Genomic DNA, 22,663 nt, shown 5'->3' on the forward strand with positions numbered 1-22,663 from the left:
ATAACAAAAGGATCACATGCCATGATTAAGTGGGATTTATTACATGGAGCTGGAGAAACAGTACAGCAAATAATTTGGGTTCAATCACCAACCACATATATGGTCCCCAAAGCACCACCAGGAGTGATCCCTGAGCATAAAGAGTCAGGAATAAGCCCTGAGCACCACTGAATGTGACCTAAAAATAAATCAAACAATCCAGGTATGCTCATATGGCTCAATATATGCAACCAAATAATATAACGTGCCATATCAACAGGACAAATAAGAATAATTTAATCATGTCATCTGCAAAGATGATCCAGCCCCACAAAGAAAACTTTTAACAAGATTCAACATTCATTCTTTACTTTAAAAAAAAATTTAGGGGCTGGAGCGATAGCATAGCGGGTAGGGCATTTGCTTTGCACGAGGCCAACCCGGGTTCGAATCCCACCCTCCCATATGGTCTGCTGAGCACCACCAGGAGTAATTCCTGAGTGCAAAGCCAGGAGTAACCCCTGTGCATCGCCGCGTGTGACCCAAAACAAAAAAAAAATTTAAAACCCTCACAAGATGAAAAAAATGCACCTTAAGATAATAATGACCAGGGCTGGAGCAATAGTACAGCTGGTAGGGTGTCTGCCTTGTACGCAGACCCGGATTCAATTCCCAGCACCCCATATGGTCCTCCGAGCACCGCCAGGAGTAATTCCTGAGTGCATGAGCCAGGAGTGAACCCAGAGCATCGCCAGATGTGACCCAAAGTCACTGTCACTGTCATACCGTTGCTCATCAATTTGTTCGGGTGGGCACCAGTAATGTCTCATTGTGAGACTTGTTACTGTTTTTGGCATATCGAATATGCCACGGGTAGCTTGCCAGGCTCTGCTGTTCGGGCGCGATACTCTGGGTAGCTTGCTGGGCTCTTTGAGAGGGGCGGAGGAATCAAACATGAGTTGGCTTCGTGAAAAGCGAACGCCCTACCGTTGTGCTATCGCTTCAGCCCGTGTGACCCAAAAAGCAAAAAAAAAAGAATAATGACCAGTTAGAACAAATCCACTACCAACATTCATCATATTATATCAAAGCTCTTCCAAGAAGAGGGAAATTATTATTAGGCCTTTCTACAAGTATAGTCTTCCCACTCTATGATGATTGTTTCTTGTGGGTCTATACCAACTCCATCTATCATTCTCAATTGGTGCTAATCTTAGTGTTCTTCAAAATTTTATTCACTCATACTTTCATTCCACAAACTTTAGCTAGGCGCTTCCAGGTTGAGGCACTACGCATTTTCTTGTATATAAAAACTATTTGTGGGTCAAGGATAGTTGTCAAGCACAAGGTATATTTGATCCCTAGGACTACATAGAATTTATTAATTAAATGTGTGAACTAGGGGCTGGAGTGATAGCACAGCGGGTAGGGCGTTTGCCTTGAACGCAGCCAACCCGGGTTCGAATCCCAGCATCCCATATGGTCCCCTGAGCACTGCCAGGGGTAATTCCTGACTGAAGAGCCAGGAATAACCCCTGTGCATCGTCGGGCGTGACCCAAAAACCAAAAAAAAAAAAAAATGTGTGAACTGGTCTTATTCCAATTTCCAAATTCCTTGAGGTCAAAGGGATCTGAGGCAATTCTTCTATATCCTGCACAAAATGCTGAACACTAATGACACTTAGCATTTGGTGAAGACTCATACATAACTGATGATTTTAAATATGACCAAAATTCCAATTCACTCCTATTCCAATTCTAACTGAATCAATAGAACAAATCATCCCATAGTTGTGTCCACCTCCTTTTTTTCCTCCTGTTTCTTTTTTTGGGGGAAGTGGGAGAAAGGGGTCCCTGGGACTGAACCGAGGGCCTTATACATGCAAAGCAAACTGCTCTATTGCTGAGCTATATTCCATCTGAATCAGGTCTCATCAAACAAGAAACGCGTCTAGTGTTGAACTTCTTAGGGTGAAAATGAAAAGCTCCAACTCACATTAGGATTAAGCGTCTGTAACTCGTCTGGGGCTTTTTCTTTTCCACCCTAAAACACCCAGTACTATGAGTACTTGTCTCCTTCCAGGAAGGAACCCTCCACGGTAAAGAGGTGGAAGTCACCTAAAGCTGTCTCTGGGGGTCCCGATGTGGCCTTCCTGCCCCACTGGCTCAGGAAAATGCAGATCCCTGAGACCTAGGGGAGGGGAGATTTTCAATGATCGCCCCGCCCTGCTCATCTGTACATCTCGTGACCAGGGGGCAAAATAAATAAACCCAGTGACTTCCAGTGTCCCCGTGCTCTGTGGGCAGCTTGGTGAAACCCCCAAATAAACAGGGTGACCCTGAAACCCGGTATCTGTCGCGTTCACGTTCACGTGTGACCATCTCCTGACGACCGGGTGCTGGGGCCATGGGGGGACAACCCGGGAGCAGCGGGGTTGCCCCACCACGTCCATGGGTTCCTGGGCTGTAAGTCCAGCAGGAATTTGGGACGGGGCGGGCGGGGGCGGGAGGGGGCGGCTGGCGCGTTCCATGGAAGCGGCACCCAGACAGCTGTACTGCCCTCGCGGGTTACGGGGGCGCTGCTGAAGAGCCAATTCTCGGTCGGGAACAAGGGATTCCGACCAAGGAAGGGCCGAGACGGTTCCTCGGCGAGGACCCCCGGGGCTCTGACAGGCCCTCTCGGAAGGCGCAGCCAACACCCCGACGGTCTCCTGACAGAGGTTCCCCACGTCAGCCCGCGCGTCTGCGCGCATTCTCGGAGACGAAGAGTAAGAGGTCATCCCGCAGCTTCGCCGTCCCCCACGGGCGCGTCAGGGGGCCGCAGAGCCCAGGGAGGTCGCCACCCGCCACACGCCGCGCCCCGGCCGCTCCAGACTCCAGCCGCGCGCGCGCGCCGCGCATGCGCACACCGCCCGCGCGCCCGCGCTGCGCAGGCGCCGTGGCCGTTTCCGGGATCTGTCAGCCGCTCCCTGCGGGCCTCAGTCCTCCGCCCGCGCCCGCCGGAGCCAGTTCGCGTCGACTGACCAGAGTCCGCGAATCCTCCGCTCCGACCGCGCCCGGACCGCGCCGACCCCAGGTAAGAGCGTCAGGGCCGAACCGCCAGTCCTGTGGGTCTGCACCGCCGACGGCGAGCCGCGGGGAGCGAGGCGGGGGCCGAGGCCGCGGGGCCCACTGAGGGGCGGGCCGCGCCTCGCCGGGCGCCCAGGGGGCGGGGATCCGGCTCCCCCCGGCCCACGGGCGGCACTTCGCCGCAGCTTCGCGCCCCGGGCCCCCTCTAAGGAGGACGAAAGGCCCCTGTCCTGCCTCCATGACCCCGTTTGCAAACCTCGCTCGTGGCCCCCTCTCCACCGCTAGTGAAGTTGCGACCGCCCCGCGGGCGGGGGGCGGAGACCCGGGGCTTGCGTGGGCATTTTGAATCGAAAGACTGCCCGCCGTGGGCGCCCGGGGACAGTGGCCCTGGTCTCGGCCGCCCTCTGTGACCCCACCCCCCAGCCCGGGGGTTTGAGCGCCCCCGCCCCGCCCCCCGCCCGGCGCCGCCTGGCCGGGTGCAGTCTGCCCCACCGCCTGCTCCGCGCCCACCCCCGCGGGGTTGCCCCGCTGGGGGGCCCTGGGAAGTGCTGGGCAGAGGGGCTGCATTCCCGAGCCTCAGTTTCCTCTTCCTCAGCGACAGCGGGCGGCGAGCTCACGGGCCTCCCGCTCGGCGGCGGGGTGGGCTGCACGAGCATCTGTGCATACCCGACCCCCGCCCCAGCCCCGCTGCGCGTCTGCCCGCTTCATTTGGGGCTTCCGGGCCGCCCGCCGCCGCCTTCTGAGTACATCTGAGAGCCTGTGATGCCGAGGCCATCTGTTCTCCCTCTTGGGGCTTTGGAAGCTGAAGGAAACACTAACCTCTTGGGGTTGGTTTTGGGCTTGGGGGGACAGGAAGCGGTGTCGGGGACCCATCCCGGATCTGTCGCATGCAAGCCGCTCTGCTCTCTCTCCAGCCCATGCTGACCTCCTTGTAGCTGCCTCCATTTGTTGCCTAAAAATTTCCCACCCTGGTTTTTATCTAACCTGCTTAGACCAGGGTTCTTCAGGTATTTTTGGAGGGAGGGTTGGCAGGAGACAGTGCTCGAAGGACTGGAGGAGCAGCTGCCTTACAGGTAGTCGCCCAAGTTCCATACTTGGCACCAGTCCCCTCTAGTACCACCAGGTTCCTCTAGTCGCCCCCCCCCCACACACACACACACTGCCCCAATCCCCATGCACACACTGGGTCCTGATCAGCAGCCACATCCCTGGGCCTGAGTACCCTAACCTTCAGGTGCACACAGAGAAGTGGAGTATTTCCAGGAGGTCTCCTGAGAACCCCAGGAAGTCAGAGAGAGAGAGTGTGAGAGTTTTGCAGGGTGTTTTAGATCTGTCAGATAGTGGGTGCAGCTGCCTTCACTTGCCAAGTCTTGGGGGACTCCCGAACACTGTTTCTGCAGTAATCAAAGTGAAAAGAGGGACTCAGCTTGGAAAATTAGAGTTCCTGCTTGGAGGGAGCATGCTAGTCTTCTGATCTCGTTCATGAGTCCTAAGCTGCTTCTGTATAAAGAGATTGGAGGTGGCTTGTTGGTGAGCCCGGTGCCCAGAGCTGGGGCCTGTCCCTGCGTTCCGGAGGGCGTGGTGCCCTGGTTGGAGAACCTGTTGTCGCTGGGCTGGGTTATGAGAGCACTTAAATGGGATGAATCACAGTCTTGAAGCAGCCTGAACAAGGAACTGAAATCCCCACTTGTGTGAAGATAAATATGTATGCATTTGTCCCAGTTGCCTTGGTCAGAGTTTGCTGCTTTCTTGGCCTTTCAGGAATGATCCAAAACCTCAGGTGGGAGGACTGAAGGGAATGGGTTCCCAAGAACATGCTTTCATTTTGTTATCTCATTTCACCATCCTACCAGTCACCTAGGGATGTCAGTGATCAATGGCCCTTTTACAGATGAGAAAAACAGATTTAGAGATACTGAATAACATGGTCTCAGAGGTTAGGTCAGTTTTATGTTAAATCCAGGACCCTTACTCAGCCCTGGCTGAGCAATATCAGAAACTTCTTCAATTGCTAGAGGTGGCAGGGGTCCCTGAAATCATAATATTAGCTGCAAATCACTATCTCCCTCATACTTAGACCATAAAAAGTTATCAGTTGGTGCTGGAGTGATAACACAGCGGATAGGGCGTTTGTCTTACACTCGGCTGACCCAGGTTCGATTCCCAGCATTCCATATGCTCCCCCCCAACACACACTCCCAGCACCGCCATTCCTGAGTGCAGAGCCAAGAGTAACCCCTTGTGCATCGCCTGGTGTGACCCAAAAAGCAAAAAAAAAAAAAAGTTATCAGTAGATGCTTACCAAATTTAATGTCACAGAGGGGTTGGACATGTCACTTAGCCGTGGAGTACTTGCCTTCTGTGTGTGAGCCTGAGTTTGTACCTCAACAGTGCAAAAATTAATTCCATATCACCAGTGTTTTGTCTCTCTCCTTTTCTTCTTTCTATTCCTATTAAAGCAAAGATTTTTCAGATTTCACTTAAATATGAATCACAGTTTAGAAATTATAATTTCCACCCTATGACAGAAGGTATCTTCTGGGTACAAAATTCAAGCTGTTTTTCTTTATTCATGAATTTGGTGACTGCAACATGGGTACATTGTCATTGACAAATATGAGTATCGTCCTGGCTTAGACTTAAAATAGCCACATGGTTATAAAAGAAGTACAGGTCTGGGTGTATGGAATGTGGAGTATATACTGAAATTAGAAGTGCAATTTTAGCTATAATTATGCATTGTCTGAATGTTTACCTCTTGGAACTTTGGTGCATTTCTTATCCAACCGACTTGAATGAGAACGCCTTTGAAGCTCTTTAGAACTGTACATGAAATTTATGCTTTTGTTGCTTATACACATTCAGTTATTACTTTGCAGTCCAGATGTGTTTAATTAACAAATGAGCCTATAAAATGTGGCTTTTAAACTAAGTTGTATTTAATGAAAAAGATATTTGTATCCTATGTTATTTAAAGTAGCTAGCAGGCTTTGTTAGGGAGAGTCACACAGCTATAAGCATCTGAAGTTTAATTTTTGTTTGGGGGCCACACCTGGTGGTTCTCAGATATCAACTTCGCTTGATGGTAGCAGTCATACCTGGTGGTACTCTTGGGATCATGCAGTGCCCAGAATCCACTCTGGCCATCCTTCACGTGAAGCATATGCTCCTAACTGAGCTATCTCTCTGGCCCCTGGAAACAAATTAGTCACCTTTAATTCATTTTTTAAAATTAGAGGCTATTTGTTAATTTGTAAATTGGAATTTTCTTTCTGAAACTTAACGGGGAAAAGTGAATGACCCCCATATTTTCACTCTTAGACCAGTGTATTCAACACTGACATTTTTCTGCCGCCTTCCAGACATCAGATATTACACTGCTGTTTATCTGTTTATTTGTTTACTATTTGGCCTCCCTTATAACAATTATATGTGTATTTGCTTCCAAACTGCTTTGCCTGTTGGATTTGAATTATTCTCCTCACAACATCCAGTGGCCCCTCCACTCATTTCCTGTTAAAGAATTCCTATCTCACTTGTCTCCACCTTAGGTTAACATAACTTAAGTTTACATGTATTGAAACTTCCATGTCATGATTAGGCCTCTTACAAATGATTGGAAGTGGGAGGGGACTTATAGGCTAATAGATCTAGATTTCGGTGCTGAAGAAATAGAGAATATATTTTTAAAAATTATTTTCACAGATTCTTGTTTTTCATGAAGTTCTAATAAAAAGTTTGAAGAAGTTTAAAGAGCCAGAGTGATAGTACAGCAGGTAGGGTGCTTCCTGGTGACTCAGATTTGATCCTTGGTTCCCCCGGAGTGATCCTTGATCTCAGAGCCAGGAGTAAGCCCTAAGAACCACTGGGTGTGCCATGTTTCTCACCCCCACGTTGCACTGTTGGGAATGGCTGCTGTTTGGGGGGAGTGGGGTGAGAGAGATGGTCTCTCCTAAGCAGTGCTCAGAGCACCAAATGGTCCTCCGAGCCAGCGGGGCTAGTCTGTGCCAGGGCCCGAGTTTGGACCACAACCTCCATGATGCTGGGGACTTCCAGAGCTACCAGATGCTGTGGTATTGCTGGGAACTTCAGGCTTGTACCTCGTGATACTTGGGGGAGGCTTCCAAGACTAGCCCTGGTGGTGCTGGTGGACCAGTGGCATGAGAGTTTGAACTTGGGTCCTGGCAAATGCTTTACAGCATAGTCCTGCTCTATTTAAAACAAACAAAAAAATTTAAGAGTAGAACACGTAGTGGGCCAGAGAGGTAGTACAGAGGGTAGGACATTTGCCTGGCATTCGGCAGACCTGAGTTTGATCCCCAACATCCTGTATGATCTCCTAATCACCACCAGGATTGATTCCTGAGTGCAGAGCCAGGAATAACTCCTGAACACCACTGGGTTTCATCCCAAAACATAACAAGCAAAAGCAACAAAACAGTAGAATACATGGGAGTGAAAAGAGTGCAGCTGGTAAGGCCTGGAACGCAACTGACCAGGTTTAGTTCCCTTTCTCTTCCTATAACCTATGAATTAGGCCTGGTTCTTGATTGGATTTAGAGTAAATATGCTTGCCATAAATACCCATAGAGAGATTAACCATGTTACCAGGTTTTTCTTTCTTAAAAGGATTCTAGTCAGGCTGATAAATTACATGGTCATTGTATGTGATGACATGAATCTCATGTGGCTTTCTATAGAGTCCCACTAAGCAAGATTGTTTCACTGTGTGTGATACTAAATGCAGGTTTTTTATTTTAGAGGTATATTTTCCTTTTGTAATGAAGTAATCTGTAGAATGATAAATTAGAACTATGAATATTCTGTAACCCAACAAATCTTTTATCTATCATTTGAGTCCCTTGCTGACACGTGACAGTAAGTTATATATTGGTTGTTACAATGCTACTTCTGTTTAACTTAATTGATTATTACTTAATTGCAGTTAAATATTAACATCTTTTTAATGCAAGCATAATGTTTTATTTATCTCCAAACATTTTAATTCCCAGAAAATTAATGCTTTTGGGGGGAGGTGTGGGCTATATGTGTTCAGGGGCTATCTATTTCTGGCTCAGTGCTTAGGGGTCACTCCTGGCAGGGTTCAAACTTCCAGTGCTGAGGGTTGAACCTGATTCAGCTGTGCGCAAGGCAAGTGCCTTAACTCTTGTACTCTCTCCCACAAAATCTGCATTTTAAAGGGTTTTCCTCCATTACTCATTACAGCCTTTCATCCTTTGAGAACACTAAGAATAATGTCCCTGCATCAGTTTTTACTAGAGCCAATCACCTGTCACGCCTGGAACAGGGATCGTACCCGTAAGTATCCTGTTAATTTTGCTACATTATTTTGGTACCCTTGATGTTTTCAGATTTATGAACATGTCGGACTCATATATTTTATTGTCAGATGTGAATGGGACAGAAAACATAGATTCGGAAGAAAACCTAGCTAATTCTTGGGTTACAGATAGAAAAAACAAAGGCTCGAATGTTACAAGGACTTCTTTAGTGGTGAGAATAGACAGATAGTGCAATGGGTTAGGCCCTTGCCTTGTACACACCTGACCTGGTTTTGATCCTCAGCACCCCATATGGTCCCCTGAGCACCACCAGGAGTGACCCCTGAGCATAGAGCCAGGAGTAAGCCCTGAGCACAGCTGAGGGTTTCTTGAAAACCAAAACAAATATAAAGTAAACTGTTAACAGAGGCAGGGACTTCTGAGTCTCTGCAGGCAACGTTAACTAGGATTTATGCTGTTTGTAGTAAGCTTCTAGTTTCTCATTTTCTAGCTTCAGCACATTGGAAATGGAGAAAATTCTTATAAGAAGGCATAGTACAAGCAAAGTAACAGATAATAAGGATGGAGCAAAAAGAAAAATCTTTAAGGAAAAAGTATAGTATTATGTCTGTCAGTTGTAGGTTAAATTATATTTACAGTATTACAGAACAACTTCTTTGAGGTACAATTCACATTAATATAAAATTCACCCTCTCAACAGTATATAATTTAGGGGCTGAAGAGATAGCACAGTGGATAGGGCGCTCGCCTTGCACACGGCCGACCTGGGTTTGATCCCCAGCATCCCATATGGTCCCCTGAGCACTGCTGGGAGTGATACCTGAGTGCAGAGCCAGGAATAACCTCTGAGCATCACGGATGCGGCCCCTGACCCCCAAAAAATACAAAATAAATAAAGTATATAATTCATTGACTCTTAAGTATATGCAGCCGTACTTATGCAACTCTTATCACCATCTAGTTTCAGAATGTTCTTGTCACTCCAGAATGACAGTCTTTAGCAGCCACTCCCACTGTGCCCCAGAATTGCCTGTCCTAGGCAACCACTAAACTCCTTTCTGTTTCCATGGATTGGCCCAGCTGAATATTTTGTACAAATGGAAGCAGTATAATAGCTTTTTGCATCTGGCTTCTTTGAGCACAGTGTTTTTCGTTTCATCCACATTGTAGCACATATCACAACTTCATTCCTTACTTTGGCTGAGTAATTTTGTACAGATTTACCACATTTTGTTTGTTCATCAGTTGGTGGACATTTGGGTTTTTATTTTTTGCCTATTGCAGTAAGGCTACTGTGAACATTCATATACAAGTTTTTCATGAGTATGTGTTTTTAGTTCCCAGGTTTTCATTCTCTCAGTTATATACCTCAGAGCTTTGGATTTTTGAGAAATCTGATATATCTGTTTTATTGTTGCTTATGCATTTGCCTAATTCAAGACTACAGAAATGCATACTGACGTTCATCCCCGGAGTGCAAACCTTCAGTGCTAGAGTCACCATGGTCTCATCCAGTGGTGCAGGGACGATCTGGTATCGAGGATCAAACAGGGTCTTCATACATGCAAGGCATGTGCATTGCCCCACTGAGCTCGCTCTCCAGTTTGGACCCATTCTTTGAAACAGCTTTCTCTCCCTCCCTCCCTCCCTCCCTCCCTCCCTCCCTTCCTTCCCGCCCTTTTCTTTTGTGGTGAACACTTCCAGTTTGTACCCATGCTTTGAAACAGCCTTCCTTCCTTCCTTCCTCCCTTCCTTCCTTCCTTCCTTCCTTCCTTCCTTCCTTCCTTCCTTCCTTCCTTCCTTCCTTCCTTCCTTCCTTCCTTCCTACTTTCCTTCCTTCCTTCCTTCCTTCCTTCCTACTTTCCTTCCTTCCTTCCTTCTTTCCTTCCTTCCTTCCTACTTTCCTTCCTCCCTCCCTTCCTCCCTCCCTCCCTCCCTCCCTCCCTCCCTCCCTTCCTTCCTTCCTTCCTTCCTTCCTTCCTTCCTTCCTTCCTCCCTCCCTCCCTCCCTCCCTCCCTCCCTCCCTCCCTCCCTCCCTCCCTTCCTTCCTCCCTCCCTCCCTCCCTCCCTCCCTCCCTCCCTCCCTTCCTTCCTTCCTTCCTTCCCCCCTTTTCCTTTTGTGGTGAACACTTCCAGTTTGGATGTTAACCATTTTATTGGTCTTTGCCCCCAGAGATTGCCCTGAGCCCCAACAATCATGAGGTGCACATCTATAAGAAGAATGGGAGCCAGTGGGTGAGAGCTCATGAGCTCAAGGAGCACAATGGCCACATCACAGGTAAGGAACAGAGCGGGCACTCCATGGCTTCCCAGCAGGCCTTTTACCACCAAGTCACTGGATGAAATAAGTCTGCCAAAGTATTTAAGATGGTGCAGCAAACTGTCATGCCCAAAAGTAGAGAGAGTAAGAATGAAATTGTCTGCTATAGAGGCAGGGGAAGGATGGGGGGTGGCGGGGGAGATACTGGGGACATTGATGGTAGGGAAATGTGCACTGGTGGAGGGGTGGGGGTTCGATCATTGTATTACTGAAACTCATCGTCGAAGCTTTGTAACTGTCTCACGTTGATTCAATAAATAAATAAATTAATTAAAGTGGGGCAGTATTTGGGATGGTCTTCTTCAGAAAATGTGAGAGGAAAACACCCACCATTTGTTAAGCACTTCTTTGTGCCCAGCTGGTTCCGAGCATCCGCAGGGACAGCATGCGCCTCGTGTGGGGCCTGAGATCTACAGTGAGGAGAGATGGTGGAATTGGCGGCTAGACAGCCTGTCAGCTGCGAAAGTGTATGTGCAAATGTAAGCCAGACTCTGTTCCCTTATGCTAGGGAACATAGTGTCTTTCAGAAGTTCCTTGCATGTTGTTTTTGGAGTGAAAACGACATTCCACAATCTTGGGGAGGGTTAGGAGTAATGAACATCCATATTCCTGCTACCTCAAATTTACAACTTTTTCTTTTCTCCTGTGCCAAAAACGTAGGAAGCAAACATGATAATAAGGAATATTATTTTATTTTATTTTATTTATTTATTTATTTATTTTTGCTTTGGGGGTTACTCCTGGCTTTGCACTCAGGAATTACTCCTGGCAGTGCTCGGGGGACCATATGGGATGTTGAGAATTGAACCCCAGCTTGGCCGCATGAAAGGCAAACGCCCAACCTGCTGTACTATTGCTTCAGCCCCAGGGAGTATTATTTTAGATAATGATAAAAGTCTCCCCACTAGCCCTGCACTCCTGCAGAAGTTAGACTGTGATTTGGTGAGACATATCTTAGTCTGTCTTTCTTACTTCTGATTTGTTTGTCAGTCTTTGTGCTGCTGGCTAATTTTTCGGGGGGAGGGAGGTTGGACTACACCTGGCATTGCTCAGGAGACCATAGGCAGTGCTGAGGATCAAACCTGGCTGGGCCACATGCAAGGCAAGCACCCCTGTACTCTCTCCAGTCCTTTGGCCACTGTTTTTAAATGCCATTTATCTGGCCTATCTCATACTTGTCCTAAAGTTTGCTTTTGCATTCCACATGTCTGAGCTATCTACTGCTAAATTCAAATCAAGGTTATTCCTTTCTTCCTGGGGTGTGGAGACCTGGCAGTATGAAACCTGGTGGCATTTGGGGAACCATATGTGTTCCAGGGATTGAACCAGCTGCATGCAAGGCAAGCACCCACCTTGTGCTCTCTCTCCAGCCCTAGCTTGTTCCTTCGTAACTGCCATTCAGCATTTCATACTTAAACAGTCACCATTACTATGTTCTGCTCCGTGGTATTGACATTAGAGTCCCAGTCTTTCCTTGTCCGACTGAAGTGTTGAAACAGCATCCCTATGCAGATCTCTGTGTTCGTGTGCCTGTTGGTGCATAGTAGACAAGTGTCTGCCCTTCATCGGTCCTCACTTCTAGCCACTTACCTTCCCAACAGCCAGACTGTTAATAGAAAAGGTGAGTGTATTTTTGGGTTTTTATTAGCCATCATGGTTTTCTTTGTGTGACTTTGCAGTTCATCGCTGCATTTGTCTATTGGGTTTGTGGAAGTCCAACTCTTTGGACCTTACAGAGTATTGGCTGTGAGGCAGATTCGTGAGTTAACGTTCACTCTTTTTTTTTTTTTCTGGTCACACCCAGCAATCCTGGCTCTGCACTCAGGAATTACGGTGCTCAGGGAACCATATGGGATTCCAGGGATCAAACCCAGGTCAGCTGTGTGCAAAGCAAATGCCCTACCTGTTGTACTTTAGCTCCGGCCCCATTAACGTTCACTTTTGTCTCAAACAAAAATTACCACCAAATAGATAACTTCGAGGTGACATGCAGAGCAGAGCTGAGTTTTCCTAAACAACATGTCAAGCGAAGGAGAGGGAGGAAAAGGTTAAAACGAAGTTTTATAGTGGTTTTCCGAAGCTAATGAACCATATTTCTGGAAAACCTATTGCTTTGATATGAAGTCGCATCTGGTTCTATCATTGCTCTGCTGTCCCTGTGATGCTGGGAACCTAACCCAGGGCCTCACCCATGCAGGCATGTGCTTTACCACGAAACCATATTCTAGACCCTCTGGCTGTTTTTGTTGGTTTTTTTTTGTTTGTTTGTTTAGGGGGCCATACCAATAGTACTATGGGGGCTACTCCCAGCTGTGTGCTTAGGGGTTGCTCCTGGCAGTTCTTGGGACCATGCAGTGCTAGGGATCAAAACAGGCCTCCTGCATGCAGAGCATGTGCTCACCCCTGTTTCTGGTGGGGGGGAGGGCAACACCCGGTTATGTTCAGGGGTTATTCCTGGCTCTATACCCAGAATCACTCCTGGCAGTACTTGGGAACCATATGATGTGCCAGGGATCAAGCACGGGTCTGCTTTTACTTGCAAGGCAAGTACCCTACCACTGAATTATCACTCCAACCCAAAACTGATAATGATTTGTTTTATTTTGGGGCATGCCTGGCAATGCTCATAGGTTACTCCTGGCTCTGTGCTCAGGAATCATTTCTGGCAGTGTTCAGAGGACCATATGGGATCCAGGGAATCAAATTTGGGTTGACTGCAATCCAGGCAAGCACCCTATCTGCTGTATTATCTCTCCCACCCCTAATAATGATTTTTAAAAAATCATTTTCATCCCTGAAATTTTGCCTTGAATTCCCTAACATGCTGATGCAATTAAAGATTTTCTCCCTCCAAAATCAGAGAAAAAATACTGTTTCCACCTTTTTGCATTGTTATGTCATATTCCCCAGCAAAAGCTCATAACCATTCACTCTTGCTTTTACCAATGACTTGTACATGGTGATCGTGAGCACTGGGAATCAGCACCAAAGAAGGACCTGAGTCTATTTTTATTGCTATTGCTTTCCCATGACCTTATTTCTGTTAGATCTGGCCTATTTCCCACCCACCCCCCCAAATGTTCCTTTGCCAGTGGACCTACAGCCCCAAAATAAGAACACTTTTATTTTAAATTGGAATGGTAATGTTAGCAAATTCTTTTAAGTGAGAAAGGACAAAGATAAACGACCAAAAGAAAAATAGCCACAAAAATGAAATATTTAGTCTTTTTTCTCTGCTGCTTTTCTTTTGGAATCCTTTGAACTTGGGCCTGTTTTATGTCCAAATGCTCAAGCGACTTTTTTAGATCTAAAAAAATATTGTTGGAAAAATCTAAATATAGCTGTGGCAGGAGATCAAGTATTGAACGTATTTTCTCAGAAAAGGAGTAACTATAGAAAATAAAGTAAGCCTAAAACTTCTGAAAGAAAGGACTGATCAGTGCTGTGGAGAAAAGGAGTGAGCTGGAATCAGAGGGAGAGCAGAGTTCTGGGAATTCTATGTATGTGTGAATTTATTCTTTTGTGTTAAATGTTTAAGTCACTGTCTTCTTCTTTTCTTTTCTTTTTTTTTTCATTTTGTGTCACACCCGGCTATGCACAGGGGTTACTCTTGGCTCTGCACTCAGGAATTACCCCTGGCAGTGTCAGGGGACCATATGGGATGTGGGATGCTGGGAATCAAACCCGGGTTGGCCGCGTGCAAGGCAGACGCCCTGCTCGCTATGCTGTTGCTCCAGCCCCGTCACTGTCTTCTTTTTAAAAGACATTTTGCTGGGCTGGAGAGATCGTGAATGAGGAGAAGGCACTTGCCTTGTGTGTGGCTGACCCGGATTCCATCCCCAGCACCACCAGGTGTGGTCCCAAAACCAAATTAAAAAATGAAACGTGTGGGGCTGGAGTGATAGCACAGCGGGTAGGGCTTTTGCCTTGCACGAGGCCGACCTGGGTTTGATTCCTAGCATCCCATATGGTCCCCTGAGCATGGCCAGGGATAAGTCCTGAGTGCAGAGCCAGGAGTGACCCCTGAGCATCACTGGGTGTGACCCCCCCAAAAAAAAAAGAAATGTGGGGCCTGAGCAATTTTGCAGTGGGGAGGTCATTTGCCTTGTATATGGCAGGCCTGGGTTCGATCCCCAGCATCCTGTATGGTCCTACAAGCACCACCAGGAATGATTCCTGAGTGCAGAGCCAGGAGTAACCCCTGAATACTATTAGGTGTGCCCCCCCCCTTAATAAAAAGAAGAAAATGTTTTGCTCCAGGCACAGAAAGTCTAAGATAATGAAAAGAGAATTGTGTAATGGCCTCAATGTGCCCATCACCTAGATCGAACTATGGTCAGCTCCAGTCAGTCTTATTTTTCGCTTAAAAATGCCCTCTATGCATTCCATGTGCCGTGTGCAGCTCTTTTCTTCAAAGCCAGAGGCAGGAGCCCCGAGTGCCTCTGGCGAGGGGTGCATCACACTCTTAGCTAATTGAGTACATTCAGCATGAACCTTCACAGTTTGCGGGCACCCCAGTAATTAGCAGTGAATCCTAGCACTTGTCCTCACCCCTGGGAAGGGGACCATACAAAGGTTTGAAAGCCATTGTTAGTGGGACAGTGGGACCAGCCTAACTGCTGCCAGAGTTTCAGAGATTTGCTTTGGGTTGTCAAGAAGCTGTAATGAAGTTAGGGAAACTGGGCTTTTGCTTTTATCAGAACAAGATTTTGCATCACCCTTCTGGAAATTTATCTTGGCGAGATCATTTTAATCAGAACTGAAAGGTTTGTGCGTCAGTGTTGATTCCAGTTGTTTTTCCTCTTGGTTTGGGATGGGGATTTGGTTTGGAGGCCATACGCAGCTGTGATGAGGCCTTACTCCCGGCTCTGTGCTCGGGATCACTCCTAGAGGGGCTCCCTGGATCCTCTGCGGTGCCAGGGCCAAGCCTGTGTTGACCTCAGGCGAGGCAAGCAGTCTGCCTTCTGTACTATCTCTTCAGCCTTATCAATTTTTTAACAGATGGTCAGAAACTAATGAAATATTCAACAATAGAGTGTTTTAGGAAATTATTATGGTAAAATCAATGTACTGGAAAAAACTGTAGAGCCACCGCTAATTTATAAAAAGCAAAAGAAAATGCCATGATAGAACATTATTTTAGGGAAGGGATGTTATGTGTGGGCATAAAGAACTGGGGCAGGATTTTCTTCATGTCCCTTTGTGATGTTTTATAGTAGTATGTGGTCATTAATCCAGCAGTTCAATTTTTTTTATCTAGTAAAGAGGTCTACACAACTGTCTTGCAATGAATGGATTTGAAATAAAAATGCGCTTCACTATAATATACTCCCCCATATCATTTTTCCTTCTGCCGTGCAGATAATTGAGCTAAAATATAATGTGAGTGAAGGAATGAGTAGATTCTTCAATACACTAAACTCCCCAAGATCTATGACTAACAGACATTGGTTTATAGTCCTCTTTTTTTCTATAAAAATGTTAATGAATTTACATTCATTTCAGGAACATATTAGGGTTTTATTTAATTTTAGGGGCATACTTACAATAACTTAGTAATATTGTATCTGTACCTTCATTTTGAAATTACATTTATAGAAAAACATGTCTTCAATTACCATAAAAGGACTGATTTGAGGCAGGTTTTACTCTTTCTTGAGGGGCGGAGGGGTTGGTGTCACACCCGGCTATGCTCAGGGCTTCCTCCTGACTCTGCACTCAGGGATCACTCTGGCATTGCTCAGGTGATTCGCAAGTTTGATCCTTAGCATGACCATATAGCATGTTAAGGATCGAACTTGGATCTGTTGCGTGCAAGATGGAAGCCCTGCCTACTGTACTATCACTCCAGCCCCCACAGATTTTACTCTAGGTTTATAACAACCTGATCTTGATGTTGTGGCTTTTATTTTTTTTGGGGGGGCCAGGGGGCGGGATGGTGTTTGGGGTGGCTGGAGTTAAACTCAGGTCAGAGGCAGTAGGCCAGCGCCCTCCCCGATGTACTATCTCCCCTTAATGGGATCCTTGGCAAAGATACAGACTAAGTAAAACTTTGGTCAGATAAGAGGGAACACCTTCTAGTCAGATCCATGCTAGATCTCATCCTGAAGTAGGAATCCCCAGGACTCTTTTCTAGTGCCTAAATCTTACTGAAGAGATACTTCTGTGCCCATGACAGTGACCTTTAGAGGAACCACCTTTAGTTACTGTGATTTGTAATTTAAAAAAATTTGGTCTTCATCCTATTTTTGGCATAGAGCTCCTAAGAAACTTATTTCCTCAGTGTTAAGGACCTTCAAGATATCTTTTACTAGATCTATAGGGTAACTTTTGATTTGGTTTGGATTTTTGTTTGGGGGTACACCCAGATGTGTATGTGGGCAGAATGTTGCCTAGCGGCTACTCTCAACTCTATGCTAGGTCAGGGGTCACTTGTGGCTGTGGGGATTGAACCTGTGCCTCCAGTGTGCAAAGTAGGCCCCTAGAATAACTTGTGGGGGTTGTTGCCAGTTAGCTTAGTGGTTACAAGTCTCAGTCCCCCCTGCCTCCCAGGAGGGAGAAAAGGCTGGAGATGGAATAGCTCACCGGGGACCAAATGATTTCATTGAGCCTAGCTTTGTCCTGAGTTGCACATCAGAGCCTGGAATATGAGATTCTGAGAGTTGGTGGGTCAGGAACATGGAGATTTGGGGGCATGGTGTAGCTGGGGAGGGTTTGGGAATGTTGCATCTCTCCCCCTGGCCTGACCTCTCTTCTATCTAGCCACTTAAATCATTTTACAAGCCGGTGATCTCACATACCCTGGCTCCTGGCAATTGCTCTGGCAAATCAGTCAAACCCAAAGAAGAGGCCCGTGGAAGCCTCAGATTTACAGCTCAGGTCACTGACAGGGCTTAATAGTCATTTTCAGTCACTGTGACTTATAGCACTGTTAATGATAGGGTTTCATGCATACCATTGCCAGCAACAGTACTATGGGACTGGACTCTTATCTCTGGGATCTGAGACAGTCTCCCAGGAGATAACTGGGATTTGTCTTTTCCCCTCTACGTACTGCAGTTATATTTGCCTGGGTGTCATGTCACATACTTGATCTTAAAAAAAAAAAGACAAAATATATCATAGAGCTTTAGGTTATGTAGAAATCTGTAGAAATCTCACAGTTAATTGCCGGAGCAATAGCACAGCAGGTAGGGTGCTTGCCTTGCACGTTGCCAACCCGGGGTCTACCCTCAGTTCCACTTACCGTCCTCTGAACCTGCCAGGATAAGCCCTGAGCACCGCTGGGGTGGGAAGCTTCCTGCCTCTGTAAGATGCTGATAGGATGGGTTTAAAAGGAGAATGACAATCCTGAAGCTGACCCACCATACCACTGGTCATCTCCTGCCTGTCACTGGCTCTGAATCCCAAATGATGTCGTGTCTCCTTTGCAGGTATCGACTGGGCACCCAAGAGTGACCGCATTGTCACTTGCGGGGCTGACCGCAATGCCTACGTCTGGAGCCAGAAAGATGGTGTCTGGAAGCCGACCCTGGTGATCCTGAGAATCAACCGTGCAGCTACTTTTGTCAAGTGGTCTCCTCTCGAAAACAAATTTGCTGTGGGGAGCGGGGCCCGGCTCATTTCTGTTTGTTACTTCGAGTCAGAGAATGACTGGTAAGCCACCACAGTTTCCTTCTAGAACCCTCCCTTTGAAGGCACTGAATGCTTCCCTAGAGCTTTGTTTATTGTACTCTGGAACATTCCCCCTGCTCCCCAGTAATTCTTCATTCTGTTGTGTTTTTTCTTTCTCATATGCACATTCAGTCAAATCCCACATCTTTTCTGTGATAATATGAAGATGTGGTTTCCAGTTCCGGAGTTTAAACTTGTCTGGTCTGTCAGATACTGCTGCTCACTGTACCATCCATGTTGCTCTTTTCTTACTCTGGTACAGAAATTATAAATTTGAAAGATTCAGCAAAAAAAAAAAAAAAAAAAGGTGGGGCTGGAGTGATAGCACAGCAGGTAGGGCGTTTGCTTTGCATGCGGCCGACCCAGGTTCAATTCCCAGTATCCCATATGGTCCCCCGAGCACTGCCAGGAGTAATTCCTGAGTGCATGAACCAGGAGTAACACCCCTGTGCATTGCCAGATGTGACCCAAAAAGAAAAAAAAAAAATTCTTAGTGTCCTGAGGCTAGTTTATTTATTTTCTTCCTGCCCACTTAATACATCTAGCTTTCTTATCTTAATCGGTGCTGAGGGAACCCAGAGCCTCTGTTGAGTCACACCACCAGCAGGATATCTAGGGTTCTTTCAGGTTTATTTGCTACTGAAGCTGGTGTTGTGAACGTGCTGGGGATCGAACCCTGGTCTCCTGCACACAAGACAGGCTTCCCAGCTGCTAAGCTCTCTAGCCCCGGCTATCGTACTTTTTGTATTATTCATTTGTAGCTGAGTTAGAAGGTACAGTGGGATTCATTCATAGCAACTCACTTCTTGCTTGCTTTCTTTTTTTTTGGGGGGGGGAATCTTTTTCCTCTTTCTGGATGGGGGACTTGTGCCCACACCCAGCTCTGCTGAGGGGTCACTCTCAGGGGAGCCACTGGGGAACCATATTCAGTGCTGGGATTGGAACCGGGTTGGCCACATGCAAGGGAAGTAAGTGCCTCAACCCCTATACTAGCTCTCTAGCCTCCTCCTGCTCTCTGTGTAGAGTTGTAGAGTATAGAGTTGTCATTTCACAGGAAACTGATGGTCTTTGTACTAGCACCAAAAAATAGCAGAGTACAAATATTTTGTTTGGTATTACTGATTCCTTCTGCTGGAGCATGACAGGTGTATCCTGTTACTTTCCTTGGTTTTGCTTTTCTGGACCACACCTGGTGGTGTAAGGGGATGGTGGTGGGAAGTTTATTGAACCTGGTCCTGCTTGGGAAGAGCCCCTTCCAGCACTTCAGCAGCCCCCACCCCCAGACCTATATTAGTATTTATAATTAGTAAAATCTCAGAAATTTTGATTCTCTGAAAAGTGAAGGTAAATTTGCCACCAGTTTGAATTAGGAATTTAAGATGTATCTTTTTCTTTCATATGTAAAGTTACTTCACCACAAAAACCCATTGGCTTTCTCTTAACAGGTGAGAAACAACTTTTCTCACTTTAGACCTTCTGCCTCTGTGATAATTCACTTTTTTTTTTTCTTTTTGGCTTTTTGCGTCACACCCAGCGATGCTAAGGGGTTACTCCTGGCTCTGCACTCAGGAATCACTCCTGGCGGTGCTCGGGGGCCCATATGGGATGCTGGGGATCAAACGCGGATCATGGCTGGAGCCATAACACAGCAGGTAGGGCGTTTGCCTTGCACTCGGCAGACCCGGGTCCGATTCCCATCATCCCATATGGTTCCCTGAGCACCACCAGGAGTAATTCCTGCGTGCAGACCAGGAGAAAACCCTGAGCATTGTCGGGTGTGACCCAAAAAGGAAAAAAAGGGGGGGGGGAAAGCTTTTGAGGGCCAGAGCAATAGGACAGCGGGTAGGGCGTTTGCCTTGCACGCGACCTACCCAGGTTCGATCCCCAGCATTCCATATGGTCCCCCAAGCACCACCAGGAGTAATTTTTGAGTGCAGAGCCAGGAGGTAACCCCTGTACATTGTGGGTGTGACCCAAAAAGAAAAAAAAACAAACCCCGGATCAAACACACTACCTGCTGTACTATCATCCTGGCCCCCAATTCACTTTTTTTTTTTTTCATTGAAAATTGAATAATTTTCAGGTGAATTGGAACTCAGAGTACAAGTCACTATCATTGGAACAAGCTTTGAAAGAGTATTTCACTTGTCCTGTGTGAATACTCCAAAATGACTTAAAGACTCAGAGGAATAGCAGAGAGGCCTAGAAGCATGTGGCCACAGGTTCAAATCTCCTGTGTTCCACGTGCTCTGAGTATGGGGGGCGGAAGGGCCACCCTCCCCCCGCCCGGCTTACCCATAGGTTTCAAACAGCAGTTTGGAAGCAGAACTTGCATTCATTAATCCCAAATAATGAGGGATTCTTAGACATACATAAACTGTCCATGGAGCTAGAGAAATAGGAGGGAATCTCCATACTGATGTTTCTTATTTGGGATTTCTCTGTCTGGGGGCGGGGGGGGGGGGAAATTTTGTCATTCTCAGACAGGAAATTGAGCTTACCACCCAAACTTAACCCGAAGTGGAAAAAAATACCAGACTGCTATTTATAATAAAATCACACATCATTTCAAATCTCAGACACACATAATATGCAATCCCATGAGGCAACACCAGTTAATCTGGAAATATCCTGAGCAGTGCAACTTACAGTTGCCAGCCTGCTCTGCTCTGAATATCCACACGCAGAATGGACAAAGGGGATAAGCCATGGTGCTTTTCCCCTCATCCTTCCCTCTGGCAGAACTCGTGTGAGGACTGTGTGCTCCCGACACTCATTTGCAGGTGTGGTGAGGGCTGTTTTCTGCACAGGGTGAACTGAAACGAACTGTCCTTCATAGGTGGGTCAGCAAGCACATCAAGAAACCCATTCGCTCCACAGTGCTCAGCTTGGATTGGCATCCCAACAATGTCTTGCTGGCCGCGGGATCCTGTGATTTCAAATGCAGGTGGGAACACGTGAGAATTTATTGGAAGACTGGAACTGTGTATTGTTCAACCAAAACTTTGGAGGGTGGTAGGGAGAGGGGTGCTTTCCCACACAGTGCTTAGGAGGCACAAGGGCAGCTCCCTGTAATTCTTGCCAACCTGGCCAGTGGTTGGATGCAAAGACTCAAAATCACTGTGTTGCTGTGCCCCACAGACCACAGGGTTACCTGGGGCTCCCCAGCAGTACACTGGGACCTCCAGGGCTTGCCCAGCTGTGCTTGGGATCCCCCAGGCAATACTCAGCAATGCTCTGGGGATAGTGTGGTGCTGGGAACAGATGGGAGTGGACGTGGGAGAGGCAGGAGCCTTAACCCCTGCCCTTCTCTCCAGCCCCTTGCAGCAAGTTTCCCAAGACTCCACTGCTTTGCCAGATTCTAAACAACTCTGAGTTGTTTAGAGGTGAAAGGAGCTTATAATTTTGCAGAGGAGGGGCTGGAGCGATAGCATAGCGGGTAGGGCGTTTGCCTTGCACGCGGCCAACCCAGGTTCGAATCCCAGCATCCCATATGGTCCCCTGAGCACTGCCAGGAGTAATTCCTGAGTGCAAAGCCAGGAGTAACCCCTGTGCATCGCCGGGTGTGACCCAAAAAGCAAAAAATAAATAAATAAATAAATAAAAAATAATTTTGCAGAGGACCTAAAATCTTGCATGTAAATTATCATAATAGAAAAATGGGTGCACTTGGCCTTGCAGAGGAGACACGAACCACTGTCCACACCACTCTTCCCCGCTGCCTTAGCTTCAGCATCTTTCTCATCTGGCAAGAGCCAGGGTGAATCTGAAATGCAGAGAACCGGCAGGACAGTGCACAGCTGACCTCTGTCCATGTAGTTCCTTTTCTGGTGCCAGCTTTTGATTTGTCATTAGTGTGAAGCACAGCCCCTTAGCTAAGAGCTTTAAGGATCATGTTATTGCTTTCTCAAGTTATTCTTTTGTCAAGAAGACTTTTTCTCCTTAGCCAAAAGAAAAACAAGCTAATGGTGCTTTACACAGACTGTTCGGTGCCATGGAGGATGGGATACATCTTCCTTTAGTAGGCTCTGTGGAGTAAGTTCCAGAAAACTGAGCTAATGCTTTATATCCACAAATACTCAAGGGATTGACTTGGTTTGATTTTTAAATGTGTGCAGGATTTGGGCTGTGGAAATGGGGATACAGTCAAGGCACTTTTTGGGAAAAGTTTAGATCTTCTGCTAAGAACCAGTGTAGCACATTAATTTTTTTTTTATATTTCATTGTTATAATATATTTTCCAGGGTCGTTCTAGCTCCCTTGGAAGATGGAACTAAATGGTATTTAACTGTACCAGCAGGCTTATCAGGCCATGTCT

General features: G+C 46.8%; 1 protein-coding gene across 1 annotated transcript in view; it reads left to right on the forward strand.

The window, feature by feature from the left end:
* Nucleotides 1-2,901: 2,901 nt before the first annotated feature.
* The window catches only part of ARPC1A (actin related protein 2/3 complex subunit 1A), a 28,961-nt gene continuing 9,199 nt past the window's right edge, over nucleotides 2,902-22,663 (forward strand). Inside the window, exons 1-5 of the mRNA XM_004617334.2 lie at nucleotides 2,902-3,055; nucleotides 8,275-8,367; nucleotides 10,525-10,629; nucleotides 18,105-18,327; nucleotides 21,185-21,292. Of these exons, the coding sequence (XP_004617391.1) occupies nucleotides 8,304-8,367; nucleotides 10,525-10,629; nucleotides 18,105-18,327; nucleotides 21,185-21,292 (500 nt within the window). The 5' untranslated portion in view covers nucleotides 2,902-3,055; nucleotides 8,275-8,303. The remainder of the gene's footprint in view (nucleotides 3,056-8,274; nucleotides 8,368-10,524; nucleotides 10,630-18,104; nucleotides 18,328-21,184; nucleotides 21,293-22,663) is intronic.

The sequence above is a fragment of the Sorex araneus genome, chromosome 4 (assembly GCF_027595985.1).
Source record: "Sorex araneus isolate mSorAra2 chromosome 4, mSorAra2.pri, whole genome shotgun sequence".
NCBI classification, from domain to species: Eukaryota; Metazoa; Chordata; class Mammalia; order Eulipotyphla; family Soricidae; genus Sorex; species Sorex araneus.